General features: G+C 41.3%; 1 protein-coding gene across 3 annotated transcripts in view; it reads right to left on the reverse strand.

Annotated features, from left to right (window-relative positions):
- SHROOM3 (shroom family member 3) overlaps positions 1-14,589 on the reverse strand; it is a 327,033-nt gene extending 312,444 nt beyond the window's left edge. Inside the window, exons 1-2 of one of the 3 annotated variants that reach the window (XM_045056183.1) lie at positions 14,170-14,589; positions 13,449-13,895 (exon numbers count right to left, since the gene is read on the reverse strand). In XM_045056183.1, the coding sequence (XP_044912118.1) occupies positions 13,449-13,616 (168 nt within the window). In that variant the 5' untranslated portion in view covers positions 13,617-13,895; positions 14,170-14,589. Of the gene's footprint in view, positions 1-13,448 lie in introns of all 3 variants that reach the window. The other 2 variants (XM_023253023.2, XM_023253022.2) reach the window with 2 other exon arrangements.
- Between the last annotated feature and the right edge of the window lie 923 nt (positions 14,590-15,512).

Here is a 15,512-nt window from a genome sequence, read left to right on the forward strand (position 1 = left end):
ACTCCCCTCAGAGTTATCCATCCCATGGATGAGAGAGCTGGGCTGTTGGTCAACTCAAGTCACTCAGTCCTGGGCTGAGGGCTGCTCCCAGAGTCCTTAAGCAGGTGGCAAAGGGGAGGCAAAATAAAGTCTTTAAGCCAAGAAATGCGGGTGCTGACAGATGGAAGTCAAGCCAACATACACAGAAGTGAAAGGTGAGGGAACATGGTGTGGCAGTGACTGGATCAGCTTCAAGCGGTAGAAAATGAAACCGAGAACACAGGCTCTTTGGGTGCAGACACCTTGTTTGCTGTTGTTTCCCCAATGCTGTCATATTTTTAGGCACTCAGTAAACACTGTGTGCACCGAATATGTTAGTGAACGCATGAAATAGCTTTAAATTCTGGCTCCATCATTTATGAAGAATCTCTTTTTTCATATGTAAAATCAAATCTCATTCTACAAAATAATAAATAACCTAACATAGGATCTGTTCCCGCCACAGCAGGAACTGAGTAAATATAAATATTGTTACTACGGATCCATTTCCTTCTACCTTGCAGTCCTGCCGGCTTTCTTTTGCCTTCTTTTATGAAGAGAAAAGGTGACTGCAATACCTCCGAGGGCCTAGGTTCAGAATTTGCCCTACACCTGGGCACACTGGAAGGGTCCACACCACAGTGTCATCATGAAGGTCAAATTCGTCGGCTTACATGTGTATGGAAAGCTGTGATAGCGATTCTCTCAAGACACTGCCAGCAACTTTATTTAGTTGTAAATGTTGAGTCAAGAGCACCAATGGGCAACCATGAAAGCCATCCTGAAGGACAAGACTAATTCTTTTATTTTCTTGCCGCTTATACTTAGGTCAATGGCTGCCTTGTTTTCGATCTTCTGCTCAAAGGTGAAAATTTGAAAAACAAACACCCGCCCCCCAAAAAATCAAAGAATACGAGGAAAACGTCACGTATTTTCTGCAAACTCATTCCTCAAAATTTACTCACTCTCCTATTCCTTTAATATCTTATCTCAACACCCAATGTGTGTATTTATTTCTGGAACCCAGCCAGATCCTGCGTCTGAATTCCAGCAGCTCACTTCCCAGTTTCCCTGAGGACAAGGCCTAAAAAATGTGAGCTTCTCAGCTATTCAAGATGATAAAACACACAAGATGATAAAAGTTTAAATTATGGCTATACAACTTCCTCCATTAAAAGTTACAACTTTTCAAAACAAAGGAGTAAGACGATGAGTTCTAGAAGTTTAATATTTCTTCCTACCTTCCAGCAAATGTGTGGTTTAGGATATAATTTGATACTCAAAGTGTGAGACACTTTAGTCCAACCAACCTGAAGAATGCTTGTTCCATTTAAATTGCCTGTGTTTTAATTTCAATTTCATGTCATAGTTCTTTTTGATTTTCAGATCTTTAGAACTCTAGGATCTGTCTAAACTGTTTCCAGGAGCCAAGAATGGGTTAGGGAGGAGGCAGGTTGAGCTAGGACCCTACTAGGCAACAATGGCTTTGAGCAATTGTGTGTGGAGGTCCCAGGATTATGCCAAGTAAACATACTGTTAGGAGAGCCAGAAAGTCTGCCTTTCAGGAAGTGTGGGTACTAATGGGACTAATGGGAGCAGGCAGGTTAGCCATGGAGAGAGTCAGCTAAGTAGTAGACTCAGCCGGAAGAGCAGTGGAGAGTATGGAGTGATGTACAAATACACAGTAGTTTATTTATGTTATAAGGTAAGCCAGAGCTAGAAAGGGACAAACAAAATAAAGGTTGGTACAATGGACACTCCTCCGTGAAACACTGTTGTGGTGCTGATCTCTTCACCATGTTGGAATGCACGAACTTGAAGTACCCCGGAAAATCAGTCTCTATCAGTATGAACCTCAAGCCTGATCCCCTGTACTAACTGCATCCAGCCCCTGTTAGCTTTAGACTGCTTAGTATTTATTTAGTCAGTTAGTGTTTCTCCTTGGGTAGCTGGCCTGATTTGAGAGTTAAGGTTTTATTTCTCGTGGCCGATCCAGGTGATGGAATGTATCCAACCCAAGAGATAAGCCCTCGGGTTTAGGCTGGTGGGGAGTAGGAGTTTAAGTCAACTGAGAAGACAGGACATGATAGAGAAACAAAGGTACTGTTGATGACTATATGTTAAGATGAAACTCAACAAAATCCCAGTTGAAAAACAACAATCAGAGGGGTGCCTGGGCGGCTCAGTAGGTTAAGCGTCCGACTTTGACTCAGTTGTCTCACAGTTCATGGGTTCGAGCCCCATGTCGGGCTCCGTGCTGACAGCTCAGAGCCTGGAGCCTGCTTCAGATTCTGTGTCTCCCTGTCTCTCTGCCCCTCCCCCACTAGCATTCTGTCTGTTTGTCTGTCTGTCTGTCTCTCTCTCAAAAATAAATAAACATTTAAAAAAATTTTAAGACAAACAGCAATCAGAGAGGAGAACTGAGACCAAGACTAGAACCTTGCAGAAGTAAAAGGCAGGAAGCAGGGTCTGGGAAGATGTGGGAGTCCAATTTAATTCCTGAGGTTGACATGTCAGGTGTGTTCCTCATGTCATAGTACAAGCTATCTTCAAGATGCCTGGCTTTTTCCCACAGTTCATACATCCCACTCTTTCTACCAGGTTATCGTGACTTGGGATGAATAGATGGAAGCATTCTTTGGAACGCCAAAATGACAATGGAGCTTTTACTTTCAAAGGTATTTTTCAGGCTTACAGTTTAAACAGTCTCAGATTAGCACCTAGTTTTATGATCTTAATTAAGCCAGCCTCCAGTTTATCTATAAAATGGAAATAATAACAGGACCTCTACCTCACAGAGTTTTGTGAAACTTATGTGAGATAGCACGCCTGTTATAGAGCAGGAAGAAGCTCAGCAAAGTTAGTCATTACCATGGCAAAAGCAACCCCAGTAGAACTTGTTGCCTTGAAGTGATAAATAACCCAAGAGGTGAACAGTTACGAGACAGAGAAAGATAACCTTCTCTCAACTAATCAAAAGAAGAATATTTACCATTTATTTGTATATCATTCCATAAATTATAATAAATTTTGATAGTTGTCTTTTGGAAGGCCCTACCCTGTTGTAGACCCAAGAAGTGCCTTAGAAATTCATAGGAGGGAGAAAAGAGAAGGTGACTTTAAGAACCAGCACTAAAAATCTCCCAGAGTTTAAATACACACCATTAGTCTGGCTCACCATAAATGGAGAAAGACTCGTGATGTGATGTATCCTCACATCTGTATTGAAACCCAGTCCAGCATCCTTCCCACAACCTATAGGATCTGTTATGATCTGACCCCTGACTTTCCATTTTCATATCATACCTCTCTCTCTCTTGCTTACTTCTATAGACTGATTATGTGCCCCCCACCCTGTATGGGGCTAGGGGGGCACATAATTTTAAATATTGGTTGTTTTACGATCGTGTTATAATTGTTGCAAAAGTGTCTTAGAATGTCTCGAGCATTCGTGGGGTGCCTGGGTGGCTCAGTCGGTTAAGCGTCTGACTTCGGCTCAGGTCATGATCTCACGGTCTGTGGGTTCAAGCCCCACATTGGGCTCTGTGCTGACAGCTCAGAGCCTGGAGCCTGCTTCTGATCCTGTGTCTCCCTCTCTCTTTGCCTCTCCCCCACTCTCACTTGGTCTCACTCTGTCTCTCAAAAATAAATAAATGTAAAAAAAGAAGATTAGAATATCTCGAGCATTGCATTCGTCTAATTTCCCCAGTGAGACTGCAGGTCCTCTGGCGGCCTGCCTGTATGCGGCTGAGAGCGCTCTGAGAGGAACATTGACAGGTATCAGGCTCCAGGCAACATTCAATTCACATGTTGAAACCTATTCCCCCAAGGTGATAATATTTGGAGTTTGCGAACTTTGGAGGTGATTAAGTCATGAGGGTGGAGCCTTCATGAGTGAGAGTCTTGCCCTTATAAGAGACTGCAGAAAGCTCCCTCACCCTCTGCCATCTAAGGACACAGTGAGAAGACAGGCATCCATGGACCCTCGCAAGATACCAAATCTCCAGGCACCTTCATCTTGGACTTTTCAGTCTCCCAAACTGTGAGAAATACATTTCTGTTGTTTTTAAAGCCCTCTGACTATGGTACTCTGTTACAGCAGTCTGAACAGAGTAAGACACTTACTACAATCCAGTAACACTGACTTTATTTTTGTTTTGAACATTCCAAGACTCTCCTGCCTAGCCGCACTTGTAAAGCTCTTTGCGTGTCTGATTTCATATTTCTCATCTATCAGGTCTTAGCTCAGATGTGATCTTATCAGAAAACTCTTCTCTGGTCACCTATTTAAAGTGAGCCCTGCTTCTCATACCTCTGCCCCACAAACACTACCATTCTGGGACCCATCATATTGTTTGTGTTTTAATGACACTTACCAACCCTGAAATTATCATGGACAAACATATCTATTGCCACTCTCTTTCTACTGGAATATAAGCTCCATGAGAGCCGAGAATTATCTGTTCAGTGTTTCAGTGGGAGATAGCAAGTGCTGCTGTGATACAGAAATCAGTCAGATGTCATCGTTGTTATGTGGGTTGCTAACTTCTGTTTGATACCTACTATTCTCCTACCAGTCCATATCATCGTATCGTAACTAAACTCTGGATTGTGTTTTGTCTTTTCCAAACACTGTGTTGTTGTTTTTTTTTAACCTAATCCATTGGGTACTTAAAACAACTCCATTAGTTAGGATATTTCACTTTTAAAGATGACGAAACTGAGGTCCAAGAAAGCTAAGTTACTCCCATGGTCACATAGCCAATGGAGACTATGGTAGAAATGAAACAGACATTTTTACTCCAAGCCCTACATAGTCTGTAATGTGTATTGGGCTACACTGGACAGCCTTGCCTGAAATGGGGGGCGGGGGGGAAGATAACTAAATCATAACCCCAAATCAATACAAACATACCAAAGAGCATTTAAAAATAAAGACTTTAGATAAATCTCATAAATCTCTAAGATAAAATGCAGTTCAAAATGGAGAAGGATATAATGAATAGATGTGTGGATGGCTGAGGAATGAAAAAATGCAGTTGACGTAAGAGCAAATTCAGGCTCAGATGCCCAGGACAGAGTGTTCTGCACATCAGTCTGCCAAGTTAGACAAGCCTCCTCTGAAGGCAGGAAAGAATTGTCGCTTCCATTCAGTGGATCGAGATACACAAGTTATCTTTTGTGGGGAAAGTCATTAGAAGATTGGGGGGAAACAGTACTTTGGGCAGAGAAACTTGGCCTTGCTTCATTTCATTGAGAAGGGGCTGGGATGTCAGAGCATGCGAGATGGATGGACCAGGGAGAACACCAACTCTGCAGTTCTTTGGATCAAGATGTTCACTGCTTGGAAGTACATCAAAGGGAGAGATGTGGAAAAATCGGTCTATGGGTTAGTTAATACCCAGACTATTCTTTGGGGTTTTGTTTTTTTCAAAGATGAATAGAAAGTCTCTCATTATGTGTCTCCAGTCACATTGTGGGTTCATTAAAATGAGACAAATATTTCTTAAGTTGTGTTCCCTGCATAGAAAGCAATGCCTTGAGAACCTATTAGCTTTTAAAGAAAGCAGAATTCTTGCTAATATCCATTTGGCATACCACCTCAGCGTGCTACTTGAATAAAGGTTATTTCCAGCAACATTGATGGGATCACAAGCATAGTTTGTGACAAAAAAGGACATAACACTTTAAGCAATTCCTAAATTAGGTAATTTCTAAAAAATTCAATAAAACCATGAATTTCTTTTCTCCAATCTAATTCAACTCAACTAACATTTGCCAGACATTAAGTATAGGCATCATTAAATGAAGACTCAAGCTCAACCTACTTGCCTTATTTTTCAAGAGGTTTTTCTAGGACCTTGTTTGCACATCTTTCTAACAAAGATTTTTAAAGAAGATCCTCTTTAATATTCATTTATCTTCCTCTTCATCCATTAATATATTTTCATTTTCATCATTGATATGCATAATTTGAGCACTGTGGATAACCGAAAGAAAAGAAAGAAGGAAGAGAAGAGGAAGGGAGGAAGAGAAGGAGGGGGAAACATCCTTAGCTTCTAGAAGTTAATAGTCTAACAGGAGCTAGGATTCATTGGAAAGTACAAATGGCACAACCAGAAACCACGTATTCCCTCACTAGCGAGCTTTATACACACACACACACACACACACACACACACACACACACAGGGGTTTTTTTGCTAAGGCAGTAACCATCTTGGCAAATAAATGAACTTTGCTGAGTCTCAGTTTTCTATGTAATGAGGAAGTTGGATTAAATGATTGCTTAGATTCTTTATAGCTCTAAGATCCTATAAATCATTTCACATTCATTAAACATTTGTTGTATGTGAAATGGGAAATATTTTGCTAGGAAAAACAGGATACACAGCATGAGTAAACCTCATTTGGCTTTAAAGAGATTATAATATATTGGCAAGAAGCCAAATGCAAACAACTACCTGTATCTGAAGATAATGTGAATAGAGGTGTTGGAAAGATGAGAGGAAGGAGGAATTCATACAAATGCAGGACAGGGGTGGATTTGAGGGAACAAACAAATTGTTTAAGGACAGCAGAGAGAAGAGGCTGCCCTAGCAGAAAGGCAAAGGATCTTAAAGGCAAAAGCAAGAACAGTAAGGAAAGAAACTCAGAAAGAACTGGCTGTGTTAAAAGGTTGATAGCAAGCTGACCTAGCTCAGTACTTGGAAGGAAATCAAAGAGATGACTTTGGGGTGAACTAAATCAACCAGCCCAAGGACTTGGGGGACTGCCTAGACATCTACTTCAAATTGAACTCAGGGACCATGGCTGAAAAACTAGTAAAGCTGTTTTAGTGGGAAGAGATGGGCCAAGAGATAGTATGGTTGATGCTGGTGTGTTGAAACTGAGGGGCACTAAGGAAGCCAGAGGGTTGGAAAATACTGAATCTAGATAGATTGATAGAGAAAATCCAGAAATGAGGAAATCTCAACATGATCATCCAATTTAATTATGTTTCAAATGAGTAATTTCCTAACCATGGACTATTGGTATTTCCAAGTTTCCTCGCAGTGCAGTAAAGCAGTTCATTTCACTTTAAAATGGCAGGTTGATTGGGAGGCTTTGGATAATTCTCTCCAGAGGAGGAATAGTAAAGAGGGCTTAGGGATTAGATCAAATCTCTAAGGCTAGAAGAACCCAGTGAGAGACTCCATTTAAAAATCTGAGTAGTGTTAGCCAACAGGAAGCTTGGGGAACCATGTTCGAGGATGTCTCTGACTTCACATAAAAAACATGCCCACCTATAGAGAAAGAATGGGAAGTTGGGAATACAATAGTGTCCATGAGCTGAGCCTTGGTAGACAAGGCCTAGAGGAAGGCCGTGTTTTAGATTGAGAGCAAGAAGATGATGGTGTTATAAGCAGAAGGGCTTTCAGAGAAGGTGAGGGTGTAGAAGATGGAACCACAGGATTTTTTAAAGTTTATTTATTTATTTTGAGAGAGAGAGAGAGAGAGAGGGAGCATGAGTGGGGTAGGGGCACAGAGAGAGGGAGAGAGAGAATCCCAAGCAGGCTTCGTGCTGCCTGTGCAGAGCCCGACACGGGGTTCAATCCCATGAACTGGGAGATCATGACATGAGCCAAAACCGAGAGTCAGATGTTTAACCGACTGAGCCACCCAAGCGTCCTGGAACCACAGGATTTATACACAGAGTCCAGCTAAAGCAAATTCATTGCCCAGGGGAGCAGGAATCAGGAATATATGTTCTGAATGTTGATAACATAAGAGACATAAGAGGCCTGGAACAACGTCTTATTCAGAAGGCCATGTTTGAAGAGCACTAAAAGGTGACTCTCTAGGTGAAGGCAACACCAAGATACTTGCCAAGAACTCTTAAGCGGCCCCTCCTTCTATAGGTGTAGAACTGCTTTAAAAGCATTGCTTAAGCAGCCATCACCTATTTTATGGTACTTACAGGCTAAGGTTTTTTGGGGGGGAAAAAACTGTTTTCCTCTAACAAATTTTATTTTTAAATGTTTGTTTGTTTATTTATTTTGAGGGGGGGGACACAAGTGAACCAGGGGCAGAGAGAGAAAGAGAATTCCCAGAGGGGGAGAGGGGGAGAAGGGGAGAGAGAGAGAGAGAGAGAGAGAAGTGGGACTCACCCGAAGCGGGGGCTCGAGCTCACCCCATGTGGGACTTGAACTCACGAACCCGTGAGATCATGACCTGAGCGGAAGTCAGATGCTTAACGACTTAGCCACCCCGGTGCCCACCTCTAATAAATTTTAAACCATACATAACAAAAGATGATTCCCATAGTTTACCCAAATAATGGCTCCAGAATCTAGACAGAGCCAAATACTTGGTAGACAATGGTGACTAAATGGCCCAGTGTTCAGTGCATTAGACTCTGGGGAACCAGAACGCCTGGATTCAAATTCCAATTCTATGACTGACTAGCTGTGAGAGCTGCAGAAAGTGACTCAAATACCATGTCTCGGTTTGTCGTGTATAAATTTGCATAATCTATTACCTTCCTCATGGTGCTGTCGAAATTAAATGAGTTCACATGTGTGGATGTCTTGGCATAGAGCCTGGCATGTAGTAAGCACTCAGTAAGTGTCATCAGTTGTTGTCGTTGCTGTTTATTGTTGTTACACTTGTTATTTGATTTCTGAGCCCTGGAGCAGGTGCACCCCACCGCAGGTGGGACTGCTCTTTTCAACCACAATGCAGAGTGAGTCATAATAAAATCATGCTGCCAACTTCCTGATCTATTGAATTACTTGAGCTTCCACATACAATCACTACTAAAAGAAAGTTGCCCTTTCTTTTTGAAGTTCACAGATTACCGAGGCTCTTTCCTCAACCCCGCCTTTCCTTTTCAAGGACAGTAAATCTCAAAGAAAAAGATTTGAAAATGATTTCTTTTATCGCCACCCTTTTGTAGTTCCTTTTCCCCATTCATTCTCCTGTCTCATTTGTACCTAAAGAAAAATAATTCTTCATTCATTATATTGTTATCCATACCTGGCAGCTTATAATTGCTTTTGTATAAGTGTACGTGCCTTTTGCATGTATGATTCGATGTGTATGATCCTTTCCCTTCCCCTATCATGGGGGTCACCTGACCTTGAGGGAATAGTGGACATCTGGATGCCAATGTATGAGCTGGTGTGCAGTTTTTTACACCATTCTAGAAAGAAGATACGGGATATGCACGATCAGCCACTAAATTTCACTTTAGTCTCAACTCTGGTACAGTCTTATATGGACTTTCATCAGTGCTCAAATGCTTACATGACAGGCAAAATAAAACCCTCTTCCTGCAAAGACATCCACATTCCAATCCCTGGAAACTGTGAATACATTAGATTATATGGCTAAGGGGAATGAAGTTTGCAGATGGAATGAAGGTTGTTACTCAGCTGACCTTAGGGAGATTATCTTAGTGGGCCCAATGTACTCTCAAGGGCCTTTCAAATTGGAAGAGGGGCACCTGGATGGCTCAGTTGGCTTTTTCTCAGTTGGCTTTTTTTTTTTTTTTTTCGATTCTTGATATCAGCTCAAGTCTTGATCTCAGGGTGGTGAGTTCAAGTCCCACACTGGGCTCCATGTTGTACACAGAACCTACTTATAGAAAACAATAAAACAAAACATAAAATAACATAGGAAAAGGGAGGCAGAAGTTAGAGATCAGAGTAACGCAATGTGGGAGGGACTTAGCCTGCTATTACGGGCTTTGCAAATGGAGGAAGGGGACTGGGCACCAGGGAATGTGGGCGGCTTCTAGAAGCTAGAAAGGGCAAGGAAATAGATTCTCTCCTAGAGCCCTGGTCCCACAGCCTAATTAACACCCAGTGCTAGATCTGTGCTAGAGACCTGTGCTAACTTCTGACCAATAGAACTATAAGATGGTATCTCTGTGTTGTTTTAAGCCGCTAAGATTGTGGTAGTTTTTACAGCAGCAATGGGAAACCAATACATGCTCCATCTTGGAGATCTGTCAGGCATCCTCATTTCATGGGCCTCTACCTCCCCGCCTCCCCCTGCCTACTGCTCTGTTTCATCTTTGCTTATAATGCCGTAGCAGTTACTGAGCACATTCTCTGTGCCAGGTACTCTGGCAGATCCTGGAAATGCAAGATGAATAAGACATAGCCCACATCCTTTCATTTACTCAACAAATATTTGTGTACCCGGGCTACCCACATTAGATGTGGCAGGAATGAAAACAGTCCCTGCCCTAAAGAAGCTCTCACACTTCTGAGAAGACAATCAACATAACTAAAAAAATTGTGATTTCATATACTATGTGCATGTTCTAAGAGTATAGAAGAGAGACCACCTAACTCAGCTTGATGAAATCAAGAACACTTCAGAGAGAGGAAGAAATGGAGCTTGAATGAATCAGTTCGCCAAAGAGACAAGAGCTTCGAAGAAATGGGACACTTGAAATGTGGCTAGTGCAGATGAGGAACAGAATTTTAAATTTTATTTCATTTTACTTTTAATTGAAACGGAAGTAGCTGTATGTGGCTGTGGCTACCATACTGGACAGAGCATTTTGCACCAGATTATACCCTTGAAAGGAAAGAGATTACCCTCTCCGTCTCCTTTTGCCACTTCTTTTTTATTTAAAAAAATTTTTTTAAGTTTATTTATTTTTGAGAGAGAGAAAGATACAGAGCACAAGTGGGAGAGGGGCAGAGAGAAAGGGAGACACGGAATCTGAAGCAGCTTCCAGGCTCTGAGTTGTTAGCACAGGGCCCAATGCAGGGCTCAACCCCATGAACCATGAGATCATGACCTGATCTGAAGTCGGACACTTAACCGACTGAGCCACCCAGGCGCCTGTCTTTTTTCCACTTCTTAATGACTGGAAAGCAGATGTTGTGGCAAGTCACCTGGGACCCTGCAGATAGGACATCACCTCAAGGATGGAAGTAAGCGAAGTAGGAGGAACGTGGGTCTGTGACATCATGCAACCATCTTTCAGTTTGGCTCATGCTCAGATTGTTAGGTGAGAGCGACAGAAGCTCCTATGTCATTTAAGCTATTGTTATTTTGGATCTTTGCACAGCAGCCAAATCTGTATCCTAGTACCAATGTCCCTAGAATAATAAAAAGCAATAGCCATGGTCTTTGCTGAGTTTTTGAGCTCCTTTGTGTACCCTGCACTATGCTAATTGCTCTAGATGGTCTCTGGGAGCCTGGCTGGCTCAGTTGGTAGAGCACACGACTCTTGATCTCAGGGTTGTGGGTTTGAGACCCACATTGGGTGTAGAGATTACTTGAAAATAAAATCATAAATGAATAAATAGTCTCATCTAATCTCCATACATTCCAATAAGGGAGATAATGGTACACCCCCATTCTGCAGATTAAATGGAGCCTCAGAGGAGTGGCTCGTTAGTGGTAGCATTAGGTTGTCCTACAGCAAACTGTATTCCAGTGTATGGATACATAATATCTCATCACATAAGGCAAGGGAAATTGGGTATACAACCAGAATTCTAAATGCAGTGTATGTATATTTCTGGCAGACATTCTCAGCTGTCTACCTAGCACCCATTTCCTCCTTCCTCTTGAAAAGAGAACCCCAACTTATTCAGATAGTGGACAGAGATTCCTTGACATCAGGAAAGGGAGGTTCTTATTAAAGAACCCAGGAAAGAAATCCTGACTGGTCTAAACCAGTCATGATAATCTCAGGCCCCTCGGCCAGTAATTGGTCTGAGCACAGGTCCGTGGCACAGTTCTGGTCAATGAGATGTAAGTTAATGGAGGGTGTCCCTTTGCAAACAACAAGCCAAAACCCTGCCCAGAATAAAGATGCAACACTGGAGGTGTGGCATCCATCATGTAACCATGAGGACAAAAGCCAAGATGATGGCGGAGTTGGAGAGATAACTGAAGTCCATGTAGACATGATTGAGCTGTGGCTCCTAGCGAGGACAGCCTACTTTCAGACTTCTTGCAATATGGGAAAAACGCACCCCAATTTACTACTTAGGCCACTGTAAATCAGGTGTCAGTTACTTAGAGCTGGATGCCCCCTAACTGATACACGTATGCATACATATCTTTTGTTTTCTTAGAAAAGATAAAGAAAAGTCACAAACCTTAAGATGGTATCCTGCACAGTCTTGACTGCTGGAAACCTGGATCCCATCGGCTCATTCACAGTAAGAATCATTTCTGTCTCTCTCAAAACACATGCTTTTGGGTATATGAAAACTAACCTTAAATGGATAGCAAAGTTCAGGTGAAATGCCTATTGATCCCTTTCCCACCCTCAACCTAAAAACTTTCCCCCTCCATTGTAAATGTTTCTAAGTAATGCATAATGTGTGAAAAGCGTTTAGGTTCTATTGTTTTAGACTGTTAATATTCTGAAATATTAAAAGAAACTTGTGTTCTCTCTCGATCTATGTAGCTGATGAGAAAAGCGGACATACTAAGCCTAACACACAAAAAGGATTAATTCAGTGGGAATACCTAATCATACCAAAGATAAATAAAGAAGTGAGGCATGTCCTGGATGACTAAGATTTAAAAACTGGTTTAAATAAATACATAGAGGGGCGCCTGGGTGGCGCAGTCGGTTAAGCGTCCGACTTCAGCCAGGTCACGATGTCGCGGTCCGTGAGTTCGAGCCCTGCGTCAGGCTCTGGGCTGATGACTCAGAGCCTGGAGCCTGTTTCCGATTCTGTGTCTCCCTCTCTCTCTGCCCCTCCCCCGTTCATGCTCTGTCTCTCTCTGTCCCAAAAATAAATAAATGTTGAAAAAAAAATTTTTTTTAAATAAATAAATACATAGATAAATAAAAGAAGCAGAAATGGTGTTTTGTGTTTGATCTATACTGAAAGTTGATTTAATTCTCCCGAGTGTGCAAAAAGGAATAAATACTATTTATGTAATCAGTTATTCCAGAATTATAAACAAATTCTAAAGTAGTCTGGAATGCTAGATATGTTCATGTGACGGAGAAAGAGCAGATATTTTTCTAGCCATAGGCTAAATAAAGCCCACATTCATAAACATATATCATGCCACCACCTTCACCACGTTGTTAATCTTTAATCTGATTTATAACTGAAAAGATCATGTGGTAGCTGCTTTTACACTATTTCATTCACAAAAAGAGATTATCCATTGAGCAAGCACATTTTTCCCCCGGGATTTCGCAGACTAAACGAGCTAGACACATTTTTTTCTTTCAAACACCAAGCCAGTAAGATATATTTCCAGATATAATCTGAAAGGTAGGAAACAGCAAAGTAAGCAACATTCAGGCAATCCTCCGCATGGTGGTGGCGTTTCTGACAGACCCGACAGAAGTTTTAAGGTTGAAAAAGTCGTATGAATAAAGACAATATTGTAATATTGTAATACTGAAATATTACATTGTAATATTCTTTTTGTAAAAAGAAACATACCTTAGAGATGATTAATGGTTCTCCGTGCTCCAGGCCACCTTTCAAAGTAAAGCCCCAGGGAGCTCCTCCCTGCAGGAACGCTTCCAGATAAATGTACCTGCCCTTGGGGGTCCTGTTGGGGTTCAGTACGGCAGTAGTCTTATCCAGGTTCTCTGTGGCCTTCATCATGCCCAACACATGATCCCTGGAGTTAAATTTTAAATGTCTGAAGCAGATTCAGAGTAGTGCTTCTATTCACAACACCTCATCCCATCCTTCATGATACTCGCCGGCCAAAATAAAGAGGTTTTGAGAAACAAATTCTTTCAGATGTAAAATGTTCTTCTGAACTTAAGTCCAAGATGCTGAACCAGGAGGACTTTTCACTCCAACATTTCTGAATGTAAATTCTCCTCCTGGGATCCCGGGATCTCACTGAAGCCCCCCAGTGCTCTATATCTCCCCACTCTGTTCAAAAAAACAAAAAAACAAAAAAACAAACTTCTTTCTGTGTTACTCCCAAGACGGCTTTTATTTCGCATGCACACACCCCAAAACTTTTTCTGCACGTTTTCCAGAGAAAATTCAAAATCAAATTCTCCAGAGAGAATTGCAAAAACTCAAACAAATACCTAATTTTTGATTGATTATCAGCCCTTTCTTCCTCTCCGAGTGAAATTTACCATTACAATAGCCTCCCCTCTCCCCCTAGAAGTAGCTTTAAAAGAAAGAAAGCACTTACTATGCTTCTGCTGGCTTGAGAATTTTCTAACTTGTCCCCAAGAGACAGAGCTGTGCTAAAACCTTTTGCTTATGTTTTCCAGCTATAAGATCATGGTTTGCTTCTTGCAAAAAAAAAAAAAAAAAAATAGTTTTTGCAGGATGGACGGAAAAATGAAAAAATCATGGCAAGTTAATCCCCAGTGGAAAAAAATATCCAGGAGGCGGCTGAGTTCTTTTCTTTGGTATTTTCAGGGATGATCAGCCACTGCTGCTGCCACAGCAGCCACTTGCCTCCTCTGCGTGAAAGAGCAAGGAAGTGAGAGGAAAATGGATTAAGGCAAATAGAGCCACTGCAACCTTTCTGCACAGCGAGCCCTGCCATGCAGAACTCGGTTCAGCACAAAAACTTGACCAATCCAAACAGTCGCACAGCTGATAAAACGTAGAAAGTTAAAAATACCATACAGATGGCTAATTACCAAGGAGTAATTACATAGAATAGCTCCCACCTTGTACCAATTAAAGCGGAATCCCTGGGGGTGAGACACAGGCATTGGCATTTTTTAAAGCTCTGGGCAATTCCGCTGTGCAGCCAAGTTTGAGAAGCAGTGCCTGAAGCAGTTTCAGTAAACATTTAAGCGTCAAGGTGGTGGCACGAGGGCTTTATTTTTTTCGTTAGAAGAAAATACCAAGTGTAATACATGACCAGCTTCTCAGCTTGAAATTTGACTCTCCAATCAAATTTCTGCGTGCTTGACTCAAAACAAATAGGAAGCAGGCTTTCTTCTACATTTTAATTGTTATCTACTCCAAGACTATTGTCCGTTCTTTAAATGAAAAGGAATATTCTTAATGCCTGGCAAGCAGTAGGTACTCACAGCTGAATGCTGTTCAAACTTCAGGTTGTCAATAGAATTTTGTAATAATGTTACATACAATTTAACATGACTTCTTTTGATTAAAAATTTGAACAGTGCAAGGTAACTATATATTTTACAAAGCGGTTCAGCCATTAAATTATTAGAACAATTTACAATTCTTTCCAAGGGATATGTTTGCTAAAACTTTTTCTATTTAAAAGTATGTGATAATATGAGTTTTGTTGGTAATGGAGGTTAAAAATTACTGTGGGTTTGGATGCCAATTTAATTTGAGTGTACTTATAATTAATGAAAATATAATAGAGAAGCAGACATAGTATGCAAATAAGTCCAGGTGATATTCAATGTACAACATACAAGTATTATTTGATTTTCAGCAGTAACTTCATCTGAAGGGCTCCATGACCAAAAAAATGGCAAAATCTCATTTTTCTGTAATGATAATATTTTAGTGGAAATATAAAGCATACCAAGTGAAAGT

Source organism: Felis catus, chromosome B1, assembly GCF_018350175.1.
Source record: "Felis catus isolate Fca126 chromosome B1, F.catus_Fca126_mat1.0, whole genome shotgun sequence".
NCBI lineage: Eukaryota > Metazoa > Chordata > Mammalia > Carnivora > Felidae > Felis > Felis catus.